Below are 23,567 nucleotides of genomic sequence, written 5' to 3' on the forward strand. Positions count from 1 at the left end.
CATAGGACTTCAAAAGTTTAGGGTGATTTAAAACAAAATAATAAGAATTTTGGGCATATTGGCATAAACCAGACTGCCTGCCTTTTTCAAAGTTACACTGAAAAAGCAACTTCTGCTTGGAAAGAATTAACCTAAAGTGCAAAACTGCTCTTTTGGATGTTGCTGGGGTAGGATTTTGGATAAGGACAGAAGTTGTCATCTTAGAAATTCCTAAAGAACATAAGGAACATGGCAAAGGAAAGATGTATAGATGGATAGGAGGTATACTCCCATGTTCTAGTTTCCTAGAATGATAGTCTATCACCAGGTTCACTGATACATTAAGACTCAGGGTAGCATTCTCATTGAAGAGAGTGACTGAAGTAAAAGCTGATATTTAAGAAAATCACTGTAAGCTACAGCAACAGGTGTCAGTTGACAAAGTAATGGTATACTGCTGTTATTAGCTATGCCTACAGATCATTTATATTGTATTTTTCGAATAACAAGATATTCATTTGTAAATTTCCAATACTGGCACAAGATTCATGTATCAATACTCTGTTTCCAACTTAAAGTAGCAGAGGGATTTTTACCATTATTTTGTGATATCAGAACTTTAATGTTTTTCATCATAATTAAAATTGTGTACAAAGTAGAAACATATCCAATAATGTGACAACCTTGGTGCAATAAAATTGTTTAAAGTAATAATAGTAAAAAAAAAAAAAGATCATTTTGCCAAGCATAAACATGTATCTATATTTTTCTATTTCTAAAAAAAGTCAAGTTATTTCGATTTTTAAAATTAAACTACACTACAAACAATATATGTGACAATTGTTAGAGAAGCTAAACAACATTCAAATGTGAAGATACCTTTGTTTGTCGTATTTTCTTTCTTTTTCTTTTCTTCTTCCTCTTTGGTACCAGAAGGTAAGACTGGAGTAGATACTGACTCCACTAAATTTTCAGAAGGTATGGATGTAGAATTAGCTTGAACTGATGGACCAGAGGGAACTGGTATTTGTTTCACTAAAAGAAAATAGTGAAATATAAAATGTTCAAACAAAATAAACAAGTAGTAGCAGTTAATGACAGCTAGCATTTACCTAGCACCTATTACATGGGAAAGTCCTGGAGTAAATGCATTACACATTATCTTATTTGCTCCTCACAACCAAGGAAGTAGGTGATATTGTTATCATTCTCATTTTACAGCTAGAGAAACTGAAGTAAAAAGAGACTTGTAGTCATAAAGAAAGTAGGGATTTAAGGCCACATTTAAACTCAGGTCTTCCTCTAGCATTCTATCCACTATACCTTTTAGCCATTCAACATAGCACACAGAAAAATAATAATGTACATTTAAGTTATATTGATCTTTTTAAAAGAGAAAGTCAATCATACATTGTTGAATTTCAAATTATTTTTTGTTCACTGTCCTGCACTGTACAAAATAACACCCCCCCATCACAGTTGATAGAGTAACATTTAATTTAGTTGTTAACAACTACACATTTGTTACAGTAACATTCAATAAAAAATAGTTTAGGGGTTGCAATTTATATAAGTTAAATTATGATTCTGAAAGGTAGTATAGTATAGTTAAATGAATGCTATCTGAGTTAGCAGACATGTGTGTCCTTGAAAAGTCATTTGAGCTTTTCAAATTTTAGTTTACTCATCTCATTCTGAAATAGCTGAATAGATCTTCAAATTCTGTGTGTACGTGTGTGTGTGGGTGTATACACCCACACACCCACACCCATGCAAAATTACTGAGTGTATAGCTGTTCCCCAAAAAGCACTCTTAATACATGTAGTTGCATATATCAACATTTTGGGAACACTTGTTTTGATTCAATACATATCCTCACCACCTACTTCATGGAAAACTGCTCAAAATAAAAGGCAAAGCCAATATAAAGCTTCTCTGACCAATACTATTTTGCAATAATGATCAGTAGGAAAGCACTGGATAGACATTTGTGTGAGAAGATAAGGGCAACAGCAAAGTCTTCCTTTTCTGAGAGATAGTAAATGAGAAAGCAATTAAGCATAGTACATTATGATTCATGAATCCATTGTGGGAGAAAAGGGTATCAGAACAATAAATGAAAGACCATTTTATCCTAAGCAGAACAACAGTGTTGAGAGACAATAACTAAAAAGAAAAATGCTTGAAACTTGTTACATGAATTACTGAATGATTTTGAAACTTGAATTTTTGAAAATTGAAATTTTGAATGCTTGAATAAGCTTGAAACAATGGACTTGAAAATACATTTATGTAGCCACTAGATGGCAGATTCAAAATCTAGATAAGTCTATTCACAAGAATCAACTAGACAAGAAAATAAATTTTAAATGTTCCTATTTTAACAAATAGTATTGTATCATACAATTCTAATAAAGCCACTTTATATTTTTCAAATTTTTGTAGACATGCTGATACAACAAAATTCTGTTCCAAAAAAATATTTAGTAGCCTTTTATTTTCTCTTTATTATTTCTGTATAATTTTATGTAGAGATCAAATATAAATAAATGGGGAAAATTAAATAAAATATATTTCCCACATCTAAATGTTGTTCTAGTGATTTACACTTAAGAGTATCTACAAATTATTATTTTCTGGGACAAGGAACTTCCTTTATAAGATCCAAGTGTACTGATAATTAGCCAAATTCCCATTTACAGATCAGATTACATCAATACAGATACATTCAAGAACTTTTATGTAATTCAGGAGGTAACAGATGGCCTTGGGATTTAAAAGTACTTCACAAAGGAAAAATACTAAGATGATGCTATTGCCAGTCAAGTTTGGTGGTTTGTTCTGACTATAATTTGTTGTTATCAACACCAAAGTTCTCAAGTATTGAACCAAAGATTAAGATTGTATTTCCTATTGCTTGAATGAAACATCTCTTTTAATGTTTCTAGATTAAGAATCTCTCCCACATGTTAAGGTTATTTGAAATTGCTGTTAAATAATCAATTCTCTTGATTTTGATGCTCTCTAAATGCAGGCCTAAGCACTTTTAAAATAAATGCATACAAAAATAAAATAAAATAAATGCATACAAATATGTACATAAGAATTGTACATGTTTCTCATATATTGGATTCCTTGCTGTCTAAGGAGGGGGGGTGGAGAAAGGGACGAAGAAAAAACTTGGAACACAAGGTTTTACTAGGGTGAATGGTGAAAACTATATATATATATTTTTTGAAAATGAAAAGCTAAAAAAAAAAAAGTATGCAAGATCCAAAATATTAACAGGAAATTGTTTAAGAGTCCAGAGTACCTCCAGTTATGCCAAGCAAGAAGTAATAATAAAAACTCCCACAATTTTCCTGTACTTTAAGGTTTCCAAAATGCTTTTCATCATAACAGCCTTGTAAAGTAGAAAGTGGAAGAATTATTATTTTAAATTTAAAAGCCTAGGAATCTGAAACTTTGAGATTAAATAACCTTTCAGTGATCATAACTAGCAAATCTGTGTCAGGACACAAACCCAGATTTACCAATTTTAAAAGTTCATTGCTCATATGATTCAATCCCACGTCATTCAATTTCACAATATGACAAGGAATGGATAAGATGGTATCACAGGAGTATTACCCGTCTTAGCCATTCAACTTAGTAAGTATATTATCCTTATCAAGATATTTCTATGTAGTAAATACATCAAATATTTGATAATATTATAAAGTTTGTAATGTTTTTCCATAATGCTGTGTTGGCAACCATTGACAACCACAGAGTTTATTTTACTTCCTGTTAATTTAGCATAAGAGGATTTGAAGTAATGAGTTCATGGGAGAGAAAAATTCTGATGTTTATTATGAATATTTTTAAATTATTTTAAAAACAAGCTAATCACAGATTATTTTTAAGTTGCTGACAGTGATTATCTTGAAAGTACAGAGATCTGAACTCCCTCCAAGCATTCCTAATAGTTCTTTAAGCAACAGAGTAATTACTCTTCATAAATACATAGAAAAACCCAAATCACCAATACAATATGTAGAAAATGTCAAATATTATTAAAATCTTTTGTATCCAGACAAATTTTTTTGGGAAAAAAAGGAATATAAAAAAGATATATAAATAGGGACATTACAATTCTTTGGACCTGGCAAAAACCCCTTATTTTTCTCCAGTTCATTTTTACAAAAAAAGTATAAAGTATACATTTAGTCTATAGATAAATCTATATTTACAACTCACAATATATTGTAATTCTGTACAATATAATAAAGAGCTTCCAAATTGACCAGGCTTGCCTACATAGGAATTCAAGATGTTTTAAAGCATATCATTTCCATATCTTTTATTTTAGTTATTTTTAAATTCCTTAAATATATTAAACTTGAAAGATAGACATCGTTTGGGAAATAGGAAGATCAGGAATCTAGTTCTGGCCCTAGAATGAATAACCTATATGACCCAAGACAAGACACTCTCAGCTCTCCATACCTCAGTTTCATCAGTTAAAAGCAGGGGTTGATTAAAGTATTTAGTTCTGCTCTCAATCTCAAACTCAAAACTGTACAGCATCCAACAAATAGCAAAGGGTTGAAATCCACACACCTCAAGTTCTTTCTATGTTACAAATCTACAAAAACATAAACTCATTTAGAACAGCAGCATTTTGAGGCTCTTAATATATCATTAATGGCTACATTCTTACAACTTTATAACAAACATGGAAAAGTACATTCCTATGAGGGAATGAAATGCTATCAAATTTGCAGCTACTATTCAATCTGGGGCATTTTTCTAAAAAATATTTCGAGACAGGGTATTCTCAAAGAAATGTTTCTTGTATCTACTACTACTATTTGTAATCTAAATTCATAGGGCAATTTAAATCAAGACTGACTTTTTAATACTACTTATACAAAGAGAAAGCCTGAAAATTAAATGTTTATTTTAGTATTATCTGTGGCAAATGGAATTTTTTTTTTAAAAAATGAACAATTGAAACTAAGAATTCTTATATCTGGGCCCCAAAATTATCAGTGTCACAGACACTCAAAATGTAAACAATTCATTTTGTACTTGTTTTTAATTTATCCTAAGGAAATGCCTAATTCTAATCATATTGGAAACATTTTCAGTTTATTTAGTAACAATGATGTCACTTGGATAGTTTTACCATACTGTAATTGAAACTACAACTTATCTGAAACAATAAAAATGAAAATAAAAGATGAAATGTGAGCAGAATGAAGCCAGACACAAATTTTCATTTATCTATTTTAATCACCTCCATTGCGAATTTCAGCCTGTATGAGCTCCTGTTTAAGTCCTTCAATTTCTTTCTTCAACTTAGCATTTTCAACACGAAGTTTCTTCTCTTCTCTGAGAGTTGCCTGTAAAACTAAAATTGATAAATTCAGTAAAGCACATTATAATTTTTTAAAATTCCACTTTGTTAAACTGTTAGAATCCTAGTGTTAACTCAATGGAAGTGATACAATGCTTATTGGTTTACACCTTAGAGCAAATCCTTACAAAGTGATAAATCAGTTGCCTAATTTAGCATGGTACTTAGCAAATTCTCTAACTAATGTATTTAAGTACTCATTGGAGTTCACAAGTATGGGAGATTCACAAAGTTAACTTTGTAACTTTGTGAATTCACACCTCCCTTAATCCCTCCCTCAGAGGAGGAGTCAATCTTTGGGAGATCATATATAAAGAAGCTCTTGGCTTCAGGTTAATCACTTTGGAACATTGCCAGGAGTTCAAGAGGAGCACTATGGGAGGAAGCCCACAAGTCCACTCTCGGAGGTGGAGTCAGATTTATTCACTTCATCTCACACCACCTTGGTGGCTGGCCTCCTGCACTTCCCCCACTGAGACCAAGGCTGGTCTGAAAGACTCTCCAGAAAGCTGCCCAGGCCCAGGCAAGGAGACGAGATTCATTCCAACTTTCACCTTGGTGCTGGCTGGAGACATTCGGAGTTGAGCTAGAGGCAAAAGACTAGCAACAAGAGCTCTAGGAAAGGAAAGCTAAGGCCTCTAATAAAGCTACCCAGGCCCAACGAAGGAGAAAATAAATGTTTAGATTTTATCATTTGGCTGCGTTTGAGGTGAAACTTTTAGCTGAAACTAAGGCTGCCTCCAGAAAACCTCCTCAAGAAATCTGCTCCCAGAGAGAACCATTATATTTTAAAGAAGAGAACACCACATTAAACTATTTAAGAAATAACATGCTTGCAGGAAGTACAATAAAACCTATTGATTAAATGACCAACTCATTTCTTTCTGTTAACATTGCTTTACAAAAAATTAAATGGCTGATAAAAAAAATTACACTATTAATAGTTGAAAAAATATTTTATTGATAAGTCATTACCTGGCTTCTCTAAAGTGGCTGAAAAAGAAAACAAAATTACCCATTTTCCCACTTTGTTGCTACCAGAAGAAAATCAACTGCCATTTCATTTCCTAAAAGTAGAGAAAAGGCACAGACTATGAAGGAAAGACTTGTATTAAACTGCCATTTACTTAAATGGCATTAAAACAGCCATTACTTGGGGGAAAAAAAAATCAAATGAAGGTAGCCTAGCTGTACCTGATCTAAAACTATATTATAAAGCAGCAGTCACCAAAACCATTTGGTATTAGCTAAGAAATAGATTAGTTGATCAGTGGAATAGGTTAGGTTCACAAGACAAAACAGGCAATAACTATAGCAATCTAATGTTTGAAAAACCCAAAGATCCTAACTTTTGGGATAAGAATTCAGTATTTGACAAAAACTGCTGGGAAAACTAGAAATTAGTATGGTAGACATGGACCCACACTTAACACCATATACCAAGATAAGATCAAAATGGGTCCATGATTTAGGTATAAAGAACGTGATCATAAATAAATAAGAGGAACATAGGATAGTTTACCTCTCAGATTTGTGGAGGAGGAAGGAATTTGTGACCAAAGAAGAACTAGAGAGCATTACTGACCACAAAATAGAAAATTTTGATTACATCAAATTAAAAAGCCTTTGTACAAACAAAACTAATGCAAACAAAATTAGAAAAGAAGCAACAAACTGGGAAAACATTTTTATAGTTAAAGGTTCTGATAAAGGCCTCATTTCCAAAATATATAGAGATTTGACTCTAATTTATAAGAAATCAAGCCATTCTCCAATTGATAAATGGTCTAAGGATATGAACAGACAATTTTCAAATGATGAAATTGAAACTATTTCCACTCATATGAAAGTGTTCCAAATCACTCTTGATCAGAGAAATGCAAATTAAGACAACTCTGAGATATCACTATACACCTGTCAGACTGGCTAAAATGACAGGAAAAAATAATGATGAATGTTGGAGGGGATGTGGGAAAACTGGGACATTGATGGTGGAATTGTGAATAAATCCAACCATTCTGGAGAGCAATCTGGAATATGCCAAAAAAATTATCAAACTGTGCATACCCTTTGATCCAGCAATGCTACTACTGGGCTTATATCTCAAAAAAAAAAAAAAAAAAAAAAATACTAAAGAAGGGAAAGGGACCTGTATGTGCCAAAATGCTTGTGGTAGCCCTTATTGTAGTGGCTAGAAACTGGAAAATGAATGGATGCCTATTAATTGGAGAATGGTTGGGTAAATTTTGGCATATGAATGTTATGGAATATTATTGTTCTATAAGAAATGACCAGCAGGATGAATACAGAGAGGCTTGGAAAGACTTACATGAACTAATGCTGAGTGAAATGAGCAAAACCAGGAGATCATTATACACATTATACACAACAATAATACTGTATGAGGATGTATTCTGATGGAAATGGCTATCTTCAACAAAGAGACGATTTAATTCAGTTCCAACTGATCAATGATGGACAGAAGCAGCTACACCCAAAGAAGGAACACTGGGAAATGAGTATAAACTGCATTTTTGTTTTTCTTCCCAGGTTATTTTTACTTTCTGAATCCAATTTTTCCTGTGCAACAAGAGAACTGTTTGGTTCTGCACACATATATTGAATCTAGGATATACTATAACATATTTAACATGTATAAGACTGCTTGCCATCTAGGGGAGAGAATGGAGAGAGAGAAGGAAAAAATCGGAACAGAAGTGAGTGTAAGGGATAATGTTGTAAAAAAAAAAAAAAATACCCATGCATATGTATTGTCAATAAAAAGTTATTATTAAAAAAAAAAAACAGCCATTACATTTTTTTAAAAATCAATGAAATAACACATTCACCATAAAGCCTAATAAGGAAATGACAATTTTCCCTTGGCTCCTTTTATATTACTTGAGGGATATACTATAATATTGTGATATCCTAATTAGCACTTCCTAGGAGACCCCTTCCTTCTATTCATCATATTCCACTTGGACATTTTTACAGTTATTTCCTTATCAGCCACCAATTACATGTAAGTACACTCATATTCATTCTTAAAAAGTTTTGAGTTTGCAAATTGTCTCCCTACCTCTCCCACTCCTTCCCTATTTTGGCTAGCAATTTGATATAGGCTATTAATGTAGTCATACAAAACAAGCATGTGACAGTTATGTGACACAAGAGTAGTGGGAATCACTATACAATCACAGAATCACAATATACAATATCATCTACTCAAATTCGAATCTGACTTCAGAGTTGTGTGACCCTGGACAAGTCACTAAACCATGCTTGTCTCAGTTTTCTCATCTGTAAAATGTGCTACAGAAGAAAAGAGAAGTCCAGTATCTTTAAAAAGAAAACCCTGAATGAGGTCACAAAGAGTTTAACATAACTAAAATGACTGAATAAATCTCTTTGGATACAGACTAGTAATGCTATATATGTAGTTTTACATCAAGTGTAGCTCCAAATTGTTCCCCAGAATGGTTGGATCATTTATTGATGCTAACTATATAGTACTTTAGTGTCCAAATTTTTTCACATCCGCTCCAATATTTGGTATTTTTCTGATGGTTTTCAGGCAGTACCTCAGAATTGTGTTAATTTGGATTTTTCTAATCAATGGTTCTTTCGAACATTTGTTCATACTACAGTTAACTTTGATTTGTCTAAAAACTGCCTGATTATATTCTTTTACCATTTAATTGGAGGATGACATATTCTTATAAATGTGACTCAGTCTTCTGTATATTTAAGAAATAGGGCCTTTATCAGAGAAACTTGCTGTAAACATTTTTTCAGTTATGATTATTGACAATTATATATTTCCCTCTACCCCAATCTTTCTCCTTTCATCTCTCATCAACTCAAAATTACTGTTTTTAAAACTTCCTCCCTCAACCTGTCCTCCCTTCTATCAGACCCTCTTATTTCCCTATAGGGCAAGATATATTTGTATATCCAACTGATCGTGTCATTCCTGGGCCTATTTTGATGACAAGCTTCAAGTGTTGTCTGCCCATTTTCTTCTTTACTGTAAAAACTCTTCTTTTAAGAAGATTAAGTGTAAAAACTGCCTTTGTGTGAAATAATTCATCATTCCATTCTATCACTCCCTTTCCTCTTCTTTCAATGTATATCTCTTTCTTACCCTTTAATTTCATTTTTCTGAATATCAAACATATTTCTTCTGTCATAATGAGAAAGTTTTTACAACTGTCTTTCGACATAGGAACATAAACAGTTTAACTTCATTAAATCTCCTACGATTTCCCTTTCCTATTTATCTTTTTATGCTTTTCTTTAGTCTTGTATCTGAAAAGGAAATTTTCTATTCAGCTCTGATCTTTTTTATCAAGAATGCTTGAAATTCCTTTATTTCATTGAATACACATTTTCCCTCGGATTATACTATTTTATAGGATATAACTATAGTTATATCTATATATCTATAAAGAACTATAGTTCCTTTATCCTCTGGAATACCATATCCTAAGCTCTTCAATAGTTTATTCATTCATTCATTTATTTATTTATTTATTTTTAGTCATGGCTATCCAGTAGGCCAGTAATTTTTTTCTTTCCTGGATCTATTTTTCCAATGAGATTTTTCATATTTTCTTCTATATTCCCCCCCACTGTTTTGATTTTCTTTTATTGTCTCTTGATATCCCACATGGTTATAGCTTCCACTTGTCCAATTCTAATTTTTAAGAAATTTTTTTCTTTTTTACTTTTTTTTTTCATTTCGCCACACCTTTTGTTTAAAAGGAGTTTTTAAAGTGGATTTTTGTGACTCCTTCACCTAATTTTCTTTTCCCATTCCTCCCCCTGTCCCAACACACACACACACACACACACACACACACACAGTTTTTCTAATTTAATTTTTAAAATATCTTTTGATTTCTTCCAGGAATTTTTTTTGGGTCTAAGACCAATTCACATGTTTCTTTGAGCCTTCAAGTATAGTAGTTTTGACTTTGTTGGTTTTTTTCCCCGAGTTTTGTGTTTTGACCTTTTTTGTTATCACAGTAATTTTCTTTTTTTAATGGCATTTTATGATTTTCAACATTCACCTTTGCAAAATCTTGCATTCAAAATTGTTCTCCTTTTCCCACTTCCAAGACAGTAAGCAAACTAACATAGGTTAAACATGTATAATTCTTCTATACATATTTCCATATTTTTCATGCTGAGCAAAAAAAAAAAAAAAAAAAACCAGAAACCCTACACACAATACCAATACACACAAAAAAGAAGAAAATGCTATGCTTTGATCCATATTCAATCTACAATTCTATCTCTAGATGTGGATGGCACATTTCATCCAAAGTCTATTGGAAGTGCCTTGAATCACCTCATTATTGAAAAGAGTTTAGTCCATCATATTGATCATCATATAATCTTGATGTTACTATATAGATAAGATATTCTATTAGAGCTGTTCATTTCACTTAGCATCACTTCATGTAAGTCTTTTCCGAAACCAGCCTGTTCATCACTTCTTATATAGTAACATTCCATTACATTTATATTCCAACTTATTCTGCCATTCCCCACCTAATGAGCATCCACTCAATTTCCAGTTCCTTGCCACTACAAAAAGAACTACTGCAAACATTTCTGCACATGTGAAACCTTTCCCATCTTTTATGATTTCTATGGGATACAAACCAGAAGAAACACTGCTGGATCAAAAGATAAATACAGTTTGACAGCTCTTTGGGAATAGTTCAAAACTGCTTTCCAGAATGATTGGATCATTTCACAAAACCACTAACAATGCATTAATATCCCAGTTTTTCTACATCCCCTCTAGCTTTCATCACTATCTTTACCTGTCACATTAGTCATTTCTCTAATCAACAGAGGTTTAGAGCATTTTTTCATTTGACTAGAAAATGGCTTTAATTTCTTTGAAAAATTATCTGTTCATATTCCTTGACCATTTATCAATTGGAGACTAGTGGGTATTCTTATAAATTTGACTTAGTTTTAGAATATATCAGAAGGCCTTATCAGAAACACTCATTTAAAAAATTTTTCCTAGCTTTTTGCTTCCCTTCTAATCTTGTAAGCATTGGTTTTGTTTGTGTAAAACTTTTTAAATTTAATATAATTAAAATTACAAAAGTATTTTAATTTAATATCAACATTATCCATTTTGCATTTCATATAATGTGCTCTAGTTCTTTTTTGGTCATAAATTCCTCCCTCCACAGATCTGAGAGGTGTTCTAATTTACTTATGGTTTTACCCTTTATGTCTAAATCATAAACTCATTTTGATCTTATTTTGATAAAGGGTGTCAGAAGTTGACCAATGCCTAGTTTCTGCTATACCATTTCCAGTTTTCCCAGAAATTTTGTCAAATAGTAAGTTCTTATCTAAGTAACAGGAGTCTTTGGTTTATCAAACACTATAGTCATTGACTATTATGTCTTGTTAACTTAATCTATTTAACTGATCCAATACTCTATTTCTTAACCAGTTCCAAAAATTTCATGACCATCACTTTATAACATAGTTTTAAGGGCTGGTACAACTAGGTCACTATCCTTTGAATTTTATTTTTCTGAGTTCCTTTGGAATTCTTGATCTTTTTTCTTCCAGGTAAATTTTGTTACTATTTTTTGTAGTTCTATAAAGTAATTTCTCAGCAGTTTGATTGCTATGGCACTAAATAAGTAGATCAACTTAAGCAGAATTGTCATTTTTATTGTATTAGCTGGGCACATCCATGAAGACTTCACATTCTTCCAATTGTTTAGATCTAACTTTATGAAAAGCATCTGGTAATTGCATTCATGTAGTATATAGTTCCTGATTTTCATAGTAATTTTCTATGGTCAAGATCTTTATTGTCTATTTATTTATTTACTCAATTCTTCATTTTCAAGCCTATTTCTTGACTTTTAACTTTATGTTAAAATTGGGTTCTGCTTCTGAGTGGAGGGGGCATTGTCCCAAGGTTCATTATTATTTTTTTTTAATGCTTAAGTTTTCAGAGCTTGTTCTGGATGTCTTTAAGTTTTCAGTTCTTTCATGCAGAATGTGGTCCTTTCTTTCCTGGACTGTGCTCTTGTCTGTGAATGACCATAAGCTATCTTTTCGCTCTGGAACTATGTGACCAGAGTTGCCATTCACCTGCTGCCACACATTCTAGTGTGCTAATAGTTCCTACATGTACTGAATATGTAGAACCAAAATGCCAGAAAAGAATCCTCTAAAGTCTCCTGATCAGTTGTCCAACCCATTATTGTCTGTAGGCTTTTTGCATTACACAGCAATTATATAATTGCTGCCAATTACATTTCTAGGGCATGGCTTGCCCTGGATTGCATACTACGCTCATCCTGGTGGCAAGACCTTTCATGCTGTCCTTCTAAATAGTCTTGGGCTGGAAAATTGTTTCATCCTATCCTTTTGGGGTTCTGCAGTTCCAGAATTTGTTTTGAGATATTATTTTACAGTAGTCTAAAAGGAAACTTGGGAGAGCTCAGACAATTTCCTGCCTTTACTCTGCCATCTTGGCTCCAAACGACCAGGTTCATATAACTCTAGTGACCTGCCCATCACCATCCAGCCAAGAAGTCCGACTTCTCTCTGCCACTCTCACCAAGTAGAGCCTTATAATCTCTAGAGGGAAGAGTTTACACTTATGAAATCATTCATCCTTTCAAAACATAATCAGAGCATTTTAGAATAAGGATCTTAGTAACACGCTAATCCATTCTTGTCCTTAACCTCAAGATTAAAAATGAAGAAATTGATATTCATTAACATTAAACATCATAGGGTTATTTTATTGTAAATTTCTTAGCTAGAGGCTACTTGGTAGCACAGTGGATAGAGTTCTGGGCCTAGAATCAATTAGAATCACCTTCACGAATTAAAATCTAGCCTCAAGACATTTATTAGCTATTTAACCCTGGACAAGTCACAACTCTATTTGCCTCTCTTTTCTCATCTGTAAAATGAAAAGAAGGAAATGGCAAACCACTTTTCCATAAATATATAAAACCTTAATATGATATTTTTTTGGGGGGTGGGAGTGGTTGAAGAATCTTAAACTGCCAGTTGATTTGCTAGGAATGATGCAAGTTTGTATAGAAAATTCAGATGCAGGTTTCAGCTGAAATTCACAGTATTAGAAAGGTGTCTGAGGCACTGAGAGGATAGAGACTGTCCTATAGATAATGGGTCAAAGTAAGGACTTCAACCCAAGTCTTCCTGACTCATGGTCAGAACTTTATTTATTGTAACACATTCCTTTTTGTTAGTATAGTGATTTTTTTGGACTTGACCTGTGATTTCTTTGGTGTTCGGAACTGTCTATGAGATCAATTTTCTTTCTTTCTTTCTTTTTGTTTTAATTAGTAAAGCTTTTTATTTTCAAAACATATGCACAAATAATTATAAACATTCACCTTTGCAAAACCTTGTGTTCCAAATTTTTTCCCTCTATTCCCTCCCACTCCCTTAGTTAGACAAAAGTAATCCAATATATGTGAAATTTGTGTAATTCTTCTATACTTAGTTCTACAACTATCATGCTGCACAAGAAAAATCACATCAAAAAGGGAAAAAGTGAGAAAATAAAATGAAAGCACATAACAAAATGAGTCAAAATACTATATTGTGACCCACACTCAGCCCCCAGTTCTCTTTCTGGATGCAGATGGCTCTGTCCATCACAAGACCATTGGAACTGACCCCAATCACCTTGCTGTTGAAAAGAGCCACGTCCCATTAAAATTGATCATTGTATAATTGTGCTATTGTCATGTATAATGATCTCCTGGTTCTACTCACTTCACTTATCAACAGTTCATGTAATCTCTCCAGACTTTTCTGAAATCATCCTGCTGATCATTTCTTATAGAACAATAATATTCCATAACATTCATATACCATAATTTGTTAGCCATTCTCCAAGTGATGAGCATCCACTCAGGTTCCAATTTCTTGTCACTACAAAAAGGGCTGCTACATTTTTGTATATGTGGGTCCCTTTTCCTCCTTTATGATATCTTTGGAATATAGGCCTAAAGGATCAAGGATATGCATAGTTTGATAGTCCTTTGGGCATAATTCCAAATTGTTCTCTCCAGAACGGCAGAATCAGTCCACAACTCCACCAACAATGTATTACGGGAGGACAGTTTTCTTAAAGCAAATAAATACTATTTAATAATCAGTCAAATATTTTTTATTTTAAACACCACCTTAAATTTCTATAAAACTATGCAGTCTTTTCCATATATAAGGAAGAATAGATATCTGCTCTTGCTCAACACTATTCCAAATCTCAATATCTACTTACACTCTTTCAACAAAATTATGCAACTTAAAATTTCAGTTAAGGCTCAGTATTTTTCAATGTAGAGCTAGAAATATTCACTAAGTACCGTTCTTACTGGTTTTGCAATCAAACATATATCTTACCCACTATTTATCTTAAATATCATTAAAAGGCATATATAAAATCTTAGAAGATACCTTTCTTACACAGTGAAATCATTTTTGAGAAGTTACTTATGCATAATAAGATCATTACCCCTTGCATTTTACTACATAATTCTGACTTTAAACACCTACATAGCAATTTCTTAATTTCCTTACTTGCTTTCTCCTTTAGTAGAGCAACTTGCTGCTTAAGGTATTCAATAACTTGATCAGCCTCCGCACCCTTTTGTTCCAGTCTATTCAGAATTGCTTTATTGGCTGCCATCTTTATCCAGGAATGGGAAAAAAATCCTGAAGGAACAGAGAAGCAGATATAACTGAATATTTTAATTTGATAAGCATAATTTCCCAAACCATACATAGAAAAACAACTAATAAATTACCACCACACATGTAAGTGATATAAAGTAAGTGATCCAAAGAGCAGAAAAATCCTTTTCCTATGAAAAAGCAAAAGACAATAATGCTAAATTATAATTGTTTTGGAAGATTTTATGTAGTAAAACTGTCTTAACACATAAAAATGGATTTCTCAGTATTGTACACAATTGCCTGAATTCTTAACTGTGAATTTCACAGTTGTTGTCCAAGTCCGTAATTAAAATTCACTGAACTAAATTTAACTAAAAATATAGTAACTCAAAAAAACTTCCTCTGTATTCTAATTATACACTTTAAAAAAAAAAAAAGCTTCAGTTGATTATGTAGAAATGAATAGCTCTCAAATTACCTCCAAAAGTTACTATGACATGTTTTTCAAATAAGATCCCTCAATTTCTTCCTTTTGGCAAAGTCACAATGATCCATATTAGGCTGTTTTTTAAAAAGTTTTAATTGCTACATTATCACCAACAACACCACTTTGCTTAGACACAAGAAAAACTCATTTAAAAAGAAGGGGAAGGAACATCTTTTGCTAGCACATTTTCCCTCTAACAATCAAGTTTTCTCAGCAAGTAAAATTTCTAAGATTTCCTAACAAAATATGAAAAAAATTGTTATAACTAATTTTAATCCCTAATTTCTGACATAATTTGAAAGTTGATAAACAAAAATATCTTAAATCACTGGAATGACTTGATACTACAAAGTACTAGTATAAGCTATAGTCTTATTTCTTTTCCTCAAAAAATAAAAATACCTAATTAATAACTACACACAATTATTTTATTAATTGGACAGTATGTAAGATATTCAAAATAATCCAATTTGTCTTCCACTAAGGTTTTCTTATTATGTTTATATTCAAAACATTTCATATATATAAATTCAAAAAATTTCCAATCATTTCTAAATAAAGTATATTTAAAGTATGGAAATATGCCAGAGTAACCTCAAAGCTGATAATTCCAATAGTTCTAAGAATCTTTGATATTTGAGCGTTTTTTTTACATATAAACAAATTTTTGTAAATATGTTTTCTACTTTAGATAGATGTCAAAAAGCTACAACTGAAACCCTTCCAACAACTGTCAGTTCTAAAGAATAAGCCGAGTTCTTAAAAGTCACAAAACAAGTCTTGGGAACAGTAATTCAAAAAGATAAGTTAGGGAAATTTTGTATAATATGGCTTTAATCACAAGTACTTAGTAGACAAACCAGCACTTATAAACACAACTTAATTTTCCAGTTTTTTTGGAAACTCAAGAAATTAGGATAGACTTCAGTGAAGAAAAGTAAACTCATATCCCTATTTCCTCCCAAAAAATAAAGAAAAGAAGATGTTTTGCATTAAAAAATACTAGGAAAAATGCAGATTGGCTTTGCATTTTGATTGGTGGAGAGGGAGGAAGTTTATACAAACAGATTCATCCTTTATAAAGATTCCCCATTAATAATTTACCTAGAAAGACTAGTTTGCAAAAATCCTCATCACTGAGGAAAAAAAAAAAAAAAAAAAAGCAAGAGCTCAATGTAAGAACTTTAAATACTTGGGTTCCTAGCTTAAATTCTGGGAAATTAACAATCACCTGGAAATAACTGCTGATAATAGGAATGTAAAGACAGAATATTATTGCTGAGCAGGTAGGTGGTATAGTAGACAGAGATCAGTCCTTAGAATTGAGAAGATCTGAATTTTAAAAACTGTCTCAAGTATTTAAGAGAAGTGTGATCACTGGACAACTTAACTTCAGTCCCAGTTTCTTTAATTGGATTGCAGATAATAATGTATTAACGGAGAAAAAGAGACAAGGTACAGATTAAAGAGTTTTTAATATTTTATTTGAAAGGGAGAGATTTATTGGGACCAAATGGATTCATGGTTTGGTCCCAGGGCTGAATGAGATTATTGTCTCCAAGAATTCAGCATCCAATTCGAGTTCTCAATGACATATATATGCATGTGGCCCAAGGCTACCAAAGGGTACTCTGAGGCAGGGGCGGAGTCAGAGCACTGAGAGAAGGAACAGATTTATCAATCCAGTTCTGACTGGGGGGTGGGGGTAGGGGGGGAGACACCAGACATTCTCATGACTTATGAAGAGTTAGGAGCCAGAAAGTCTGAACTCCCTCTTATCTTGTTACCCATTCACAATTTATAACCTTAGAGTAACTATCCCTACATTATATCAGTCCAACCAGAGGGATTAAGGCAGAAGTGGGAAACTGAGTCAGGAAAATTAGGGAAACTGAGTTAGGGTGCTTATCTTAAAGAACTGTAGTAAGGGTCACAGATTAATATTTGCAAATCTTACTTTCAATTTTATTAACCTCACTCTCTCTTTTTAAAGAATTTCAAGTTTGGTATTTGGAGATTTTTAGTTTGTTCTTTTTCTACGTTTTTTAGTTGCAAGCCCAATTCACTGATTTTTTTCCCTTATGAAAGTAAACATCTAGAGACATAAAATATAAAATTTCCCCTTATTATGGCTTTGGCTACTGCATCCCACAAATTTTTGTATGTGGTCTCATTATTGTCATTCTCTTGGATGAAATTATGTCTTATGTCTTATGATTTGCTGTTTCACCCATTCATTCTTTAGGATGAGATTATTTAGTTTCAAATTACTTTTTGGTCTATTTTCTCCTGGCCTTATATTGCACGTGATTTTTATGGAATCATGATCTGAAAAAAATGCATTTATTATTTCTGCCTTTCTTCATTTGATTTTGAGGTTTTTATGCTCTCACACATGGTCAATTTTTGTATAAAGCTCCATGAATCTCTGACAAAAAAAGTAAGCTCCTTTCTGTCTCCATTTAATTTTCTCCAAAGATCTATCATGCCTAACTTTTCTAACATATTGTTTACCTCCTTAATTTCTTATTTTGTGGTTCCATTTATCTAGTTCTGAGAGCAGGGTTGAGATCCCCTACTAGTATAGTTTGCTGCCTATTTCTTCTTGCATCTCAAATTAAAGGAGCTGCCACTCCTTTGCATTGAACAGACCTCAAGCCTTTAAAAAAAAAAAAAAAGAATTAAAAAACAAAAAAGAACTCTCACCATAGACAGTTTTTATGGAGAGAGAGAACAAACCTCAAATCTTGAGGTTCCTAAAGGCAAAGCAACTCCAGATGAAGCCCCAAAAAGAGACATGAGCTGGTCCCCATTTCACAAGGCTTTCTTCAAAGATTACATATAGGATCTTAAAAGAGAGAAAAACTGGGGAAATGAAATGAGATCAATGCAAGAGGGAATGGAAAAAATGGTAAAAAGGATGCAATGGACAAAAAAGTTTAATTGGCCAATTGCAAAAGGAACTAAAACTGAAGAAAATAATACACACAGGAAATCATAAAAGAAATAGATCCAGTTCAAAATGTCTGAAAGACAGTTAAGATATAGCTGATGAGATCACCAAATGATACGGCACAATGCCTTACAACTGTTCCATTATTTTCTATTTAACCTACATGTGGTTTTTGGTACACAGTTGTTCTATACTCATTAGATTTTGTGCTCCAGGGGCAAGGGATTAACTTTTGTCTTTTTTTTTTTTTTTTTTTTGTGGGGCAATGAGGTCAAGTGACTTGCTTGAAAGGTTAAGAATTACCTGAATACTAGATTGGGATAGGAAAGGAAAAACGGAAAAAGCTTTATTGTCATATAAAGCAGGACAGGACAAAGCAGCATTGGGGGACTAGTTGGTCTAAGGGGGTACTCCAGAATGGGTATTTTATAGGGAAAGGTGTGTGTGTGGGGGGGGGGGGGGAGGATGTTTACTAGTAGATCATTGGTTTCCTCCCCAGGGAGATGTTAACTTTTTAACCACTGGTCAAATTTAAGAAAAATAAAGAATAGAAACATGTAGCAGGAATCAAGCTTCCTAGCATCCAGTTGTATGGAATAGAGAGAGATAAGGTGAAGAACTTACAGGGATGTATGAATTCTTTTTCTGTATTTTATTTTCATTATTTCTGTATTTCCCCTATGACCTGTATAATATGTGCAGGCTCATATTTACTTGAGCCTTGGCCAGCTAGAAACATATTTACTTAACCTGAGCTGATGACATTTATTGGTATTTGACATTTATCGATATTTAGTCTATTAGCTAGACCACTGTCTGCTTGATTAAGCCTGAAGGCCTGTCTTTCTGTTTCCTTGAAATCAGGAGATTTCGGGGAAACAGAAACCTTCCATTCCAATCTCCCCAAATAGCAACAACCAATTAGATGCCTCCCCCTCCCCTTCTCAATGCTCTCTTATTTGTGATGTAATTTCTTGTATAAAAGCTATGTATCTTTACTACTTCTTTAGCCCTCCTACCATGAGCTTTCTCTTTCTTATCTCGCGATGGGACGGCTCATCCTCTGGAGGTTTTCAATACACAACTTTTCTGCCTTCTACTGAGTGATCTCTGAGTAGTCATTTTGGGTAAGGGTCTTCTACATCCCTCACACAGTGTACTGGGATCCAATTTCCTTGCACTTGGATTTGTGGTTATCATGTCTTGTTCACCACAATCCAAGTCCCCTACACCTGCTCCTACATCTGTTGCCTGATGGGCAACAATTTGCTTTTCTTCTCCCGCCCCTCATACAGAGACATTGCTGGGGCCCATTCCACAGGGTCACACAGCTAATATCTGAGGCTGGATTGAAAGGTCCTCTAGGTTCCAGGGCCAATCTTTACACAATGTGCCATGTAGCTGCCTTTTGCTATGCTATTCAACATTTTTAACTGGTCTCCTGTTCAAAAAGCTTCAACAGTTATCAAATGTCTCCAGGATAAAATACAAATTCTTTTGTTTGGTATTTAAGTTCTTCAAAATTTAGCTCTAACAGATTTTTTTCCAGTCTAATTTCTTCCTCTTCACCCATTCTGATCCAGAGAAAGCACTTAAATACATACTTTTTTATTCATTCACTCATTCAAAGTGGCTTACTGGCTGTCTCCCATGTATAACCTGATTCTGTTCCATCTCACTGTCATCTTTGCCCAAATGGCTCTTCTAATGAAGAGTAGCATTTGACATGACCCTAGCCTCAAAATCAGGGAACAAACGATTAGCTTCTAGATAAAGTGCCCCTTTATCCCTACTATTTCTATTAGCATTCTTTCCTTCATGGAATTTCTTTGTATTTATTCCTTTTGTTTCATCCACCCCATTCACAAATAAGTGGTTAACAAATATTTAGTGAATTTGTCTTGTGCCTCTACATTAGCAGACACTTAAAACCTCTCAGTGCCCCAGATAACTCTTGATATACTGTTGCTAACTAGTTACTGATTTTCATTAATGGACTTTTTTTTCCAACTTAGAAAATTGAAATAATATCTTTCTGAAGCAATCTATGAAATAATTTTTAGCTTATTTTTTTTTTACATTTATATAATGCAAGCAGAGACTTTAATTTTCTTTTACTTCTATTCCCAGAATCTAGCATAGGATCCAGCATATAAGAGATGTAACCTATCTTAGGGAGTCTTAGGGAGAGGGCGAGAGAAGGGAGAAAATTTTGACACAAAAAAATGTTACAAATAGGAAGGTTGAAAAGCTAACAACCTCTTAGCTAACTGATTTTTAGTGTTATTTAATCATTCTTAATGAGCCCAACTTTCTGTAACTCTTGGGGTTTTCTTGGCAATTTCTTCTCCAGCTCATTTAAGAGATAGGAAACTGAGGCAAATAGGATTAAGTAACTTGCCCAGTATCATATGGCTAGCAAGTGTCTAGTATAGCTTTCAATTCGGGTCTTTCTGATTTCAAGCCTAGTACTCTATATACTGCACCACTTAGCTGCCACAACTGATCCAAAAACTTTTTAAAAGCCAAAGTCAACCTTCCTAGTATCTTCTAAATACAAATGTAACTTCTTACTGTTTATTTACTATAATGAGACATTTGGAGGTATGTTTTTTTCTATCCCCCCCCCCCCCCCCAATGCCCATTCTAGGACCAACATAAATCGACAACTCAAGTTTTCTTTTTAGTCATTCAACTTTGTCATTATAGTGAGTCACTTTGGAGCCAGTTAGACTTGAATTCAACTTTTCTCTGACAAACTCCAGGGAAGTCATTTAACCTTTAGCTAACTTTCTAAGACTTTAAGTTGCAGAGAAGATGCAGACTTTTTTTTACTCCCTGAAGTACTTCATGAAGTGAAAGCATTAGATTCAGTCTCTATCCTAATTTTACTAGAACAGAATTGTATGTTAGGTATCAATTGATTGGAAGCTAGGTTTTAATCTTTACTTGTTTTCTAACCCTCAGCTTTGCCCCTTTCCCTTTTTTCAATCCTATTCAACCTCAAACTCTTTTCCTTCCCTTTCAAAGCTTTCTGCTCTTAATTTTCTGTCACAAACCAGGGTATCATTGTGACAACATTCCTACATTGTTTTCCTAAGCACAAAAAAAGGCCGAGAACTTCTGCTGTAAGAAACTATTTAAATTTCAAAAATAATTAACAGAGAAAGTTCTAAGAGCATGAAAATTAATATCTGCGTAAAGAGAGTAGTAATGGTAGCAAACAAAGCAACAATAGGTAACTTTAAAGGTAAAAAAAATATAGATTAGTGTTACAAATGGCAACTGTATTTGTCTTGAAACCACACTCCTACATTTGAAAATGCCATTTTCAGTAGAAAAGGGTGAAAAATCCCTTCTAAGCTTCTCATATTTCCTTCATTCCATTATTTCAAATACATATCAGTATAAAGAGCCTATAAAATTGCAAGGAAAATTAGTATAAAATAGCTTTTTTCCTATCAGACCAAAGGAAATCTGGGGCAACCCTAGCAGGACCACCTGTTGCCTCAAAATCAACAAGCATGAAATCTCGGACAATATGCCAAACATTTGCCAGATACAAAGAAAGGGGGGAAACAATAACCAAAATAAAAAACACTACTTAGCAGCACCAAATGTACACACACACACATCCTTAAAAAGACCCCGTACTCAATTCAATAAAAACGAACAACTCTTTGCCAGCCGTTTTATTTATTAATATTTATTATTTATTAATAATGAAAACGACCGTTTTAGAAAAACTTGGGAAACGGATGGAACGAGCAGAACCAGAAAAGTGGGAATTAGTTTTGCTTGAATATGCACATTTGGCACAATTTTTTTTCTTTTTTTTTTTTTTTTAAAACTTTTCAAAGGAAGTAAGGAGAGGAAAAAAAAAATGCCTATTAAGCTTAAACAAAAGTGAAAGACAAACCTAGGATATGCTTCGCGTACGGCAAAAATGGGGCCATAAAACTCGGGTCTTAAGAGGAGCACGTGAAGCCCCCTCTTCTTTAAAGTGTCAGTCCTCGAAAGGCGCACTATCCCGTCCCCATTTTACTGCAACAATTGGCGTAGAGAACAAGCCCGGCAGCCTGCTTGCTTCTGGAACGCTTACAACACACTTCTACATTTCTTTCGGCCCCGAGAGACCCTTAGCACTCCCGGCGGCCCCTAGCCCGAAACCCTAAGCCAGGCTCGCTTGTGGAAGAAGGCGCTCTTAGTACGGTAGACAATGTGTCCGGTTTCTACTCACGTGAACCTGGCAAGGCCGAGCAGCCCCAAGAAGCCGACGTCGCCTCAAGCCGCCGGCAGAACCTCGGAAGGGAAAGAAAGACGCGACGGGCGGAGAGAAAGGGCCCTCCTCAGAGCGGCCTAAACCAAACGCCTGCGAGACTCCTCCGAATTTAAGTCCAACACTTCTCGTGCCTTTCTTTCCATCTCCAAGTGTGTTTCCAGTTCTAGCTGCCCGCAAGCTTTCCCAAAGTTCGGCCCAACAGCCCCCACGTTCTGCCTCCCAGTTCGAGTCGCTCACCGTGCAGGCTCTGGGAGGACAGCCTGAGGGGCGGTCTTTCCGTGCGAGTGAGTCGCACAGCGGATGATGTCAGAGTAGCAGGACCGAAGCGGGGGCCGGGAGGAGAAGGGAGGGAGCTGGCCGTTATGGAGGCCGCGATGGAAAGCGAGTAAGCAAGCGGGCACGCGCTCGCGCTCCCGACGGGGTTCGGGACCTGGCACGTGGCCCCCGGCGTACCCGAAGTTGTGGTTTGCGCGGGATTTGGACTGGAAGCCCTGAGACCCGCGCCAGCGACTGACCGGAAGCAGCGGCGTCCCCCTAGCCTGCTTGCGTACCTGCCTGCAGCCCCCCCCCCCGACCTCGCGGCAGGTACTCCAAGCTCCTCCCTTTCTTTGCGTCTCGCGCTGGTGGGAGAACCCAGGAGGCCGAAAGCAGGGCCTCCGTTCCAGGATAAGATCGCCGCTTCCCCCACCCGCTCGTTTCCCGCCTCACCCCCAGCGGGGGGCTTTGCTAAGATCCAAGCTGCCC

At 34.5% G+C, this 23,567-nt stretch overlaps 2 protein-coding genes across 6 annotated transcripts in view; one reads left to right on the forward strand and one right to left on the reverse strand.

The window, feature by feature from the left end:
* Positions 1-23,082, reverse strand: part of AIMP1 (aminoacyl tRNA synthetase complex interacting multifunctional protein 1) — a 36,110-nt gene extending 13,028 nt beyond the window's left edge. Inside the window, exons 1-4 of one of the 3 annotated variants that reach the window (XM_031944196.1) lie at positions 23,061-23,082; positions 15,006-15,140; positions 5,262-5,375; positions 859-1,014 (exon numbers count right to left, since the gene is read on the reverse strand). In XM_031944196.1, coding sequence (XP_031800056.1) covers positions 859-1,014; positions 5,262-5,375; positions 15,006-15,114 — 379 coding nt within the window. In that variant the 5' untranslated portion in view covers positions 15,115-15,140; positions 23,061-23,082. The other 2 variants (XM_003774368.4, XM_012552996.3) reach the window with 2 other exon arrangements.
* A 220-nt stretch (positions 23,083-23,302) lies between these two features.
* Positions 23,303-23,567, forward strand: part of TBCK (TBC1 domain containing kinase) — a 296,708-nt gene continuing 296,443 nt past the window's right edge. For all 3 annotated transcript variants that reach the window (XR_004230437.1, XM_031944192.1, XM_031944193.1), the window contains exon 1: positions 23,303-23,408. The gene's annotated coding sequence lies outside the window, so the exon portion shown is untranslated. The remainder of the gene's footprint in view (positions 23,409-23,567) is intronic.

This window comes from Sarcophilus harrisii, chromosome 6, assembly GCF_902635505.1.
Source record: "Sarcophilus harrisii chromosome 6, mSarHar1.11, whole genome shotgun sequence".
NCBI classification, from domain to species: domain Eukaryota; kingdom Metazoa; phylum Chordata; class Mammalia; order Dasyuromorphia; family Dasyuridae; genus Sarcophilus; species Sarcophilus harrisii.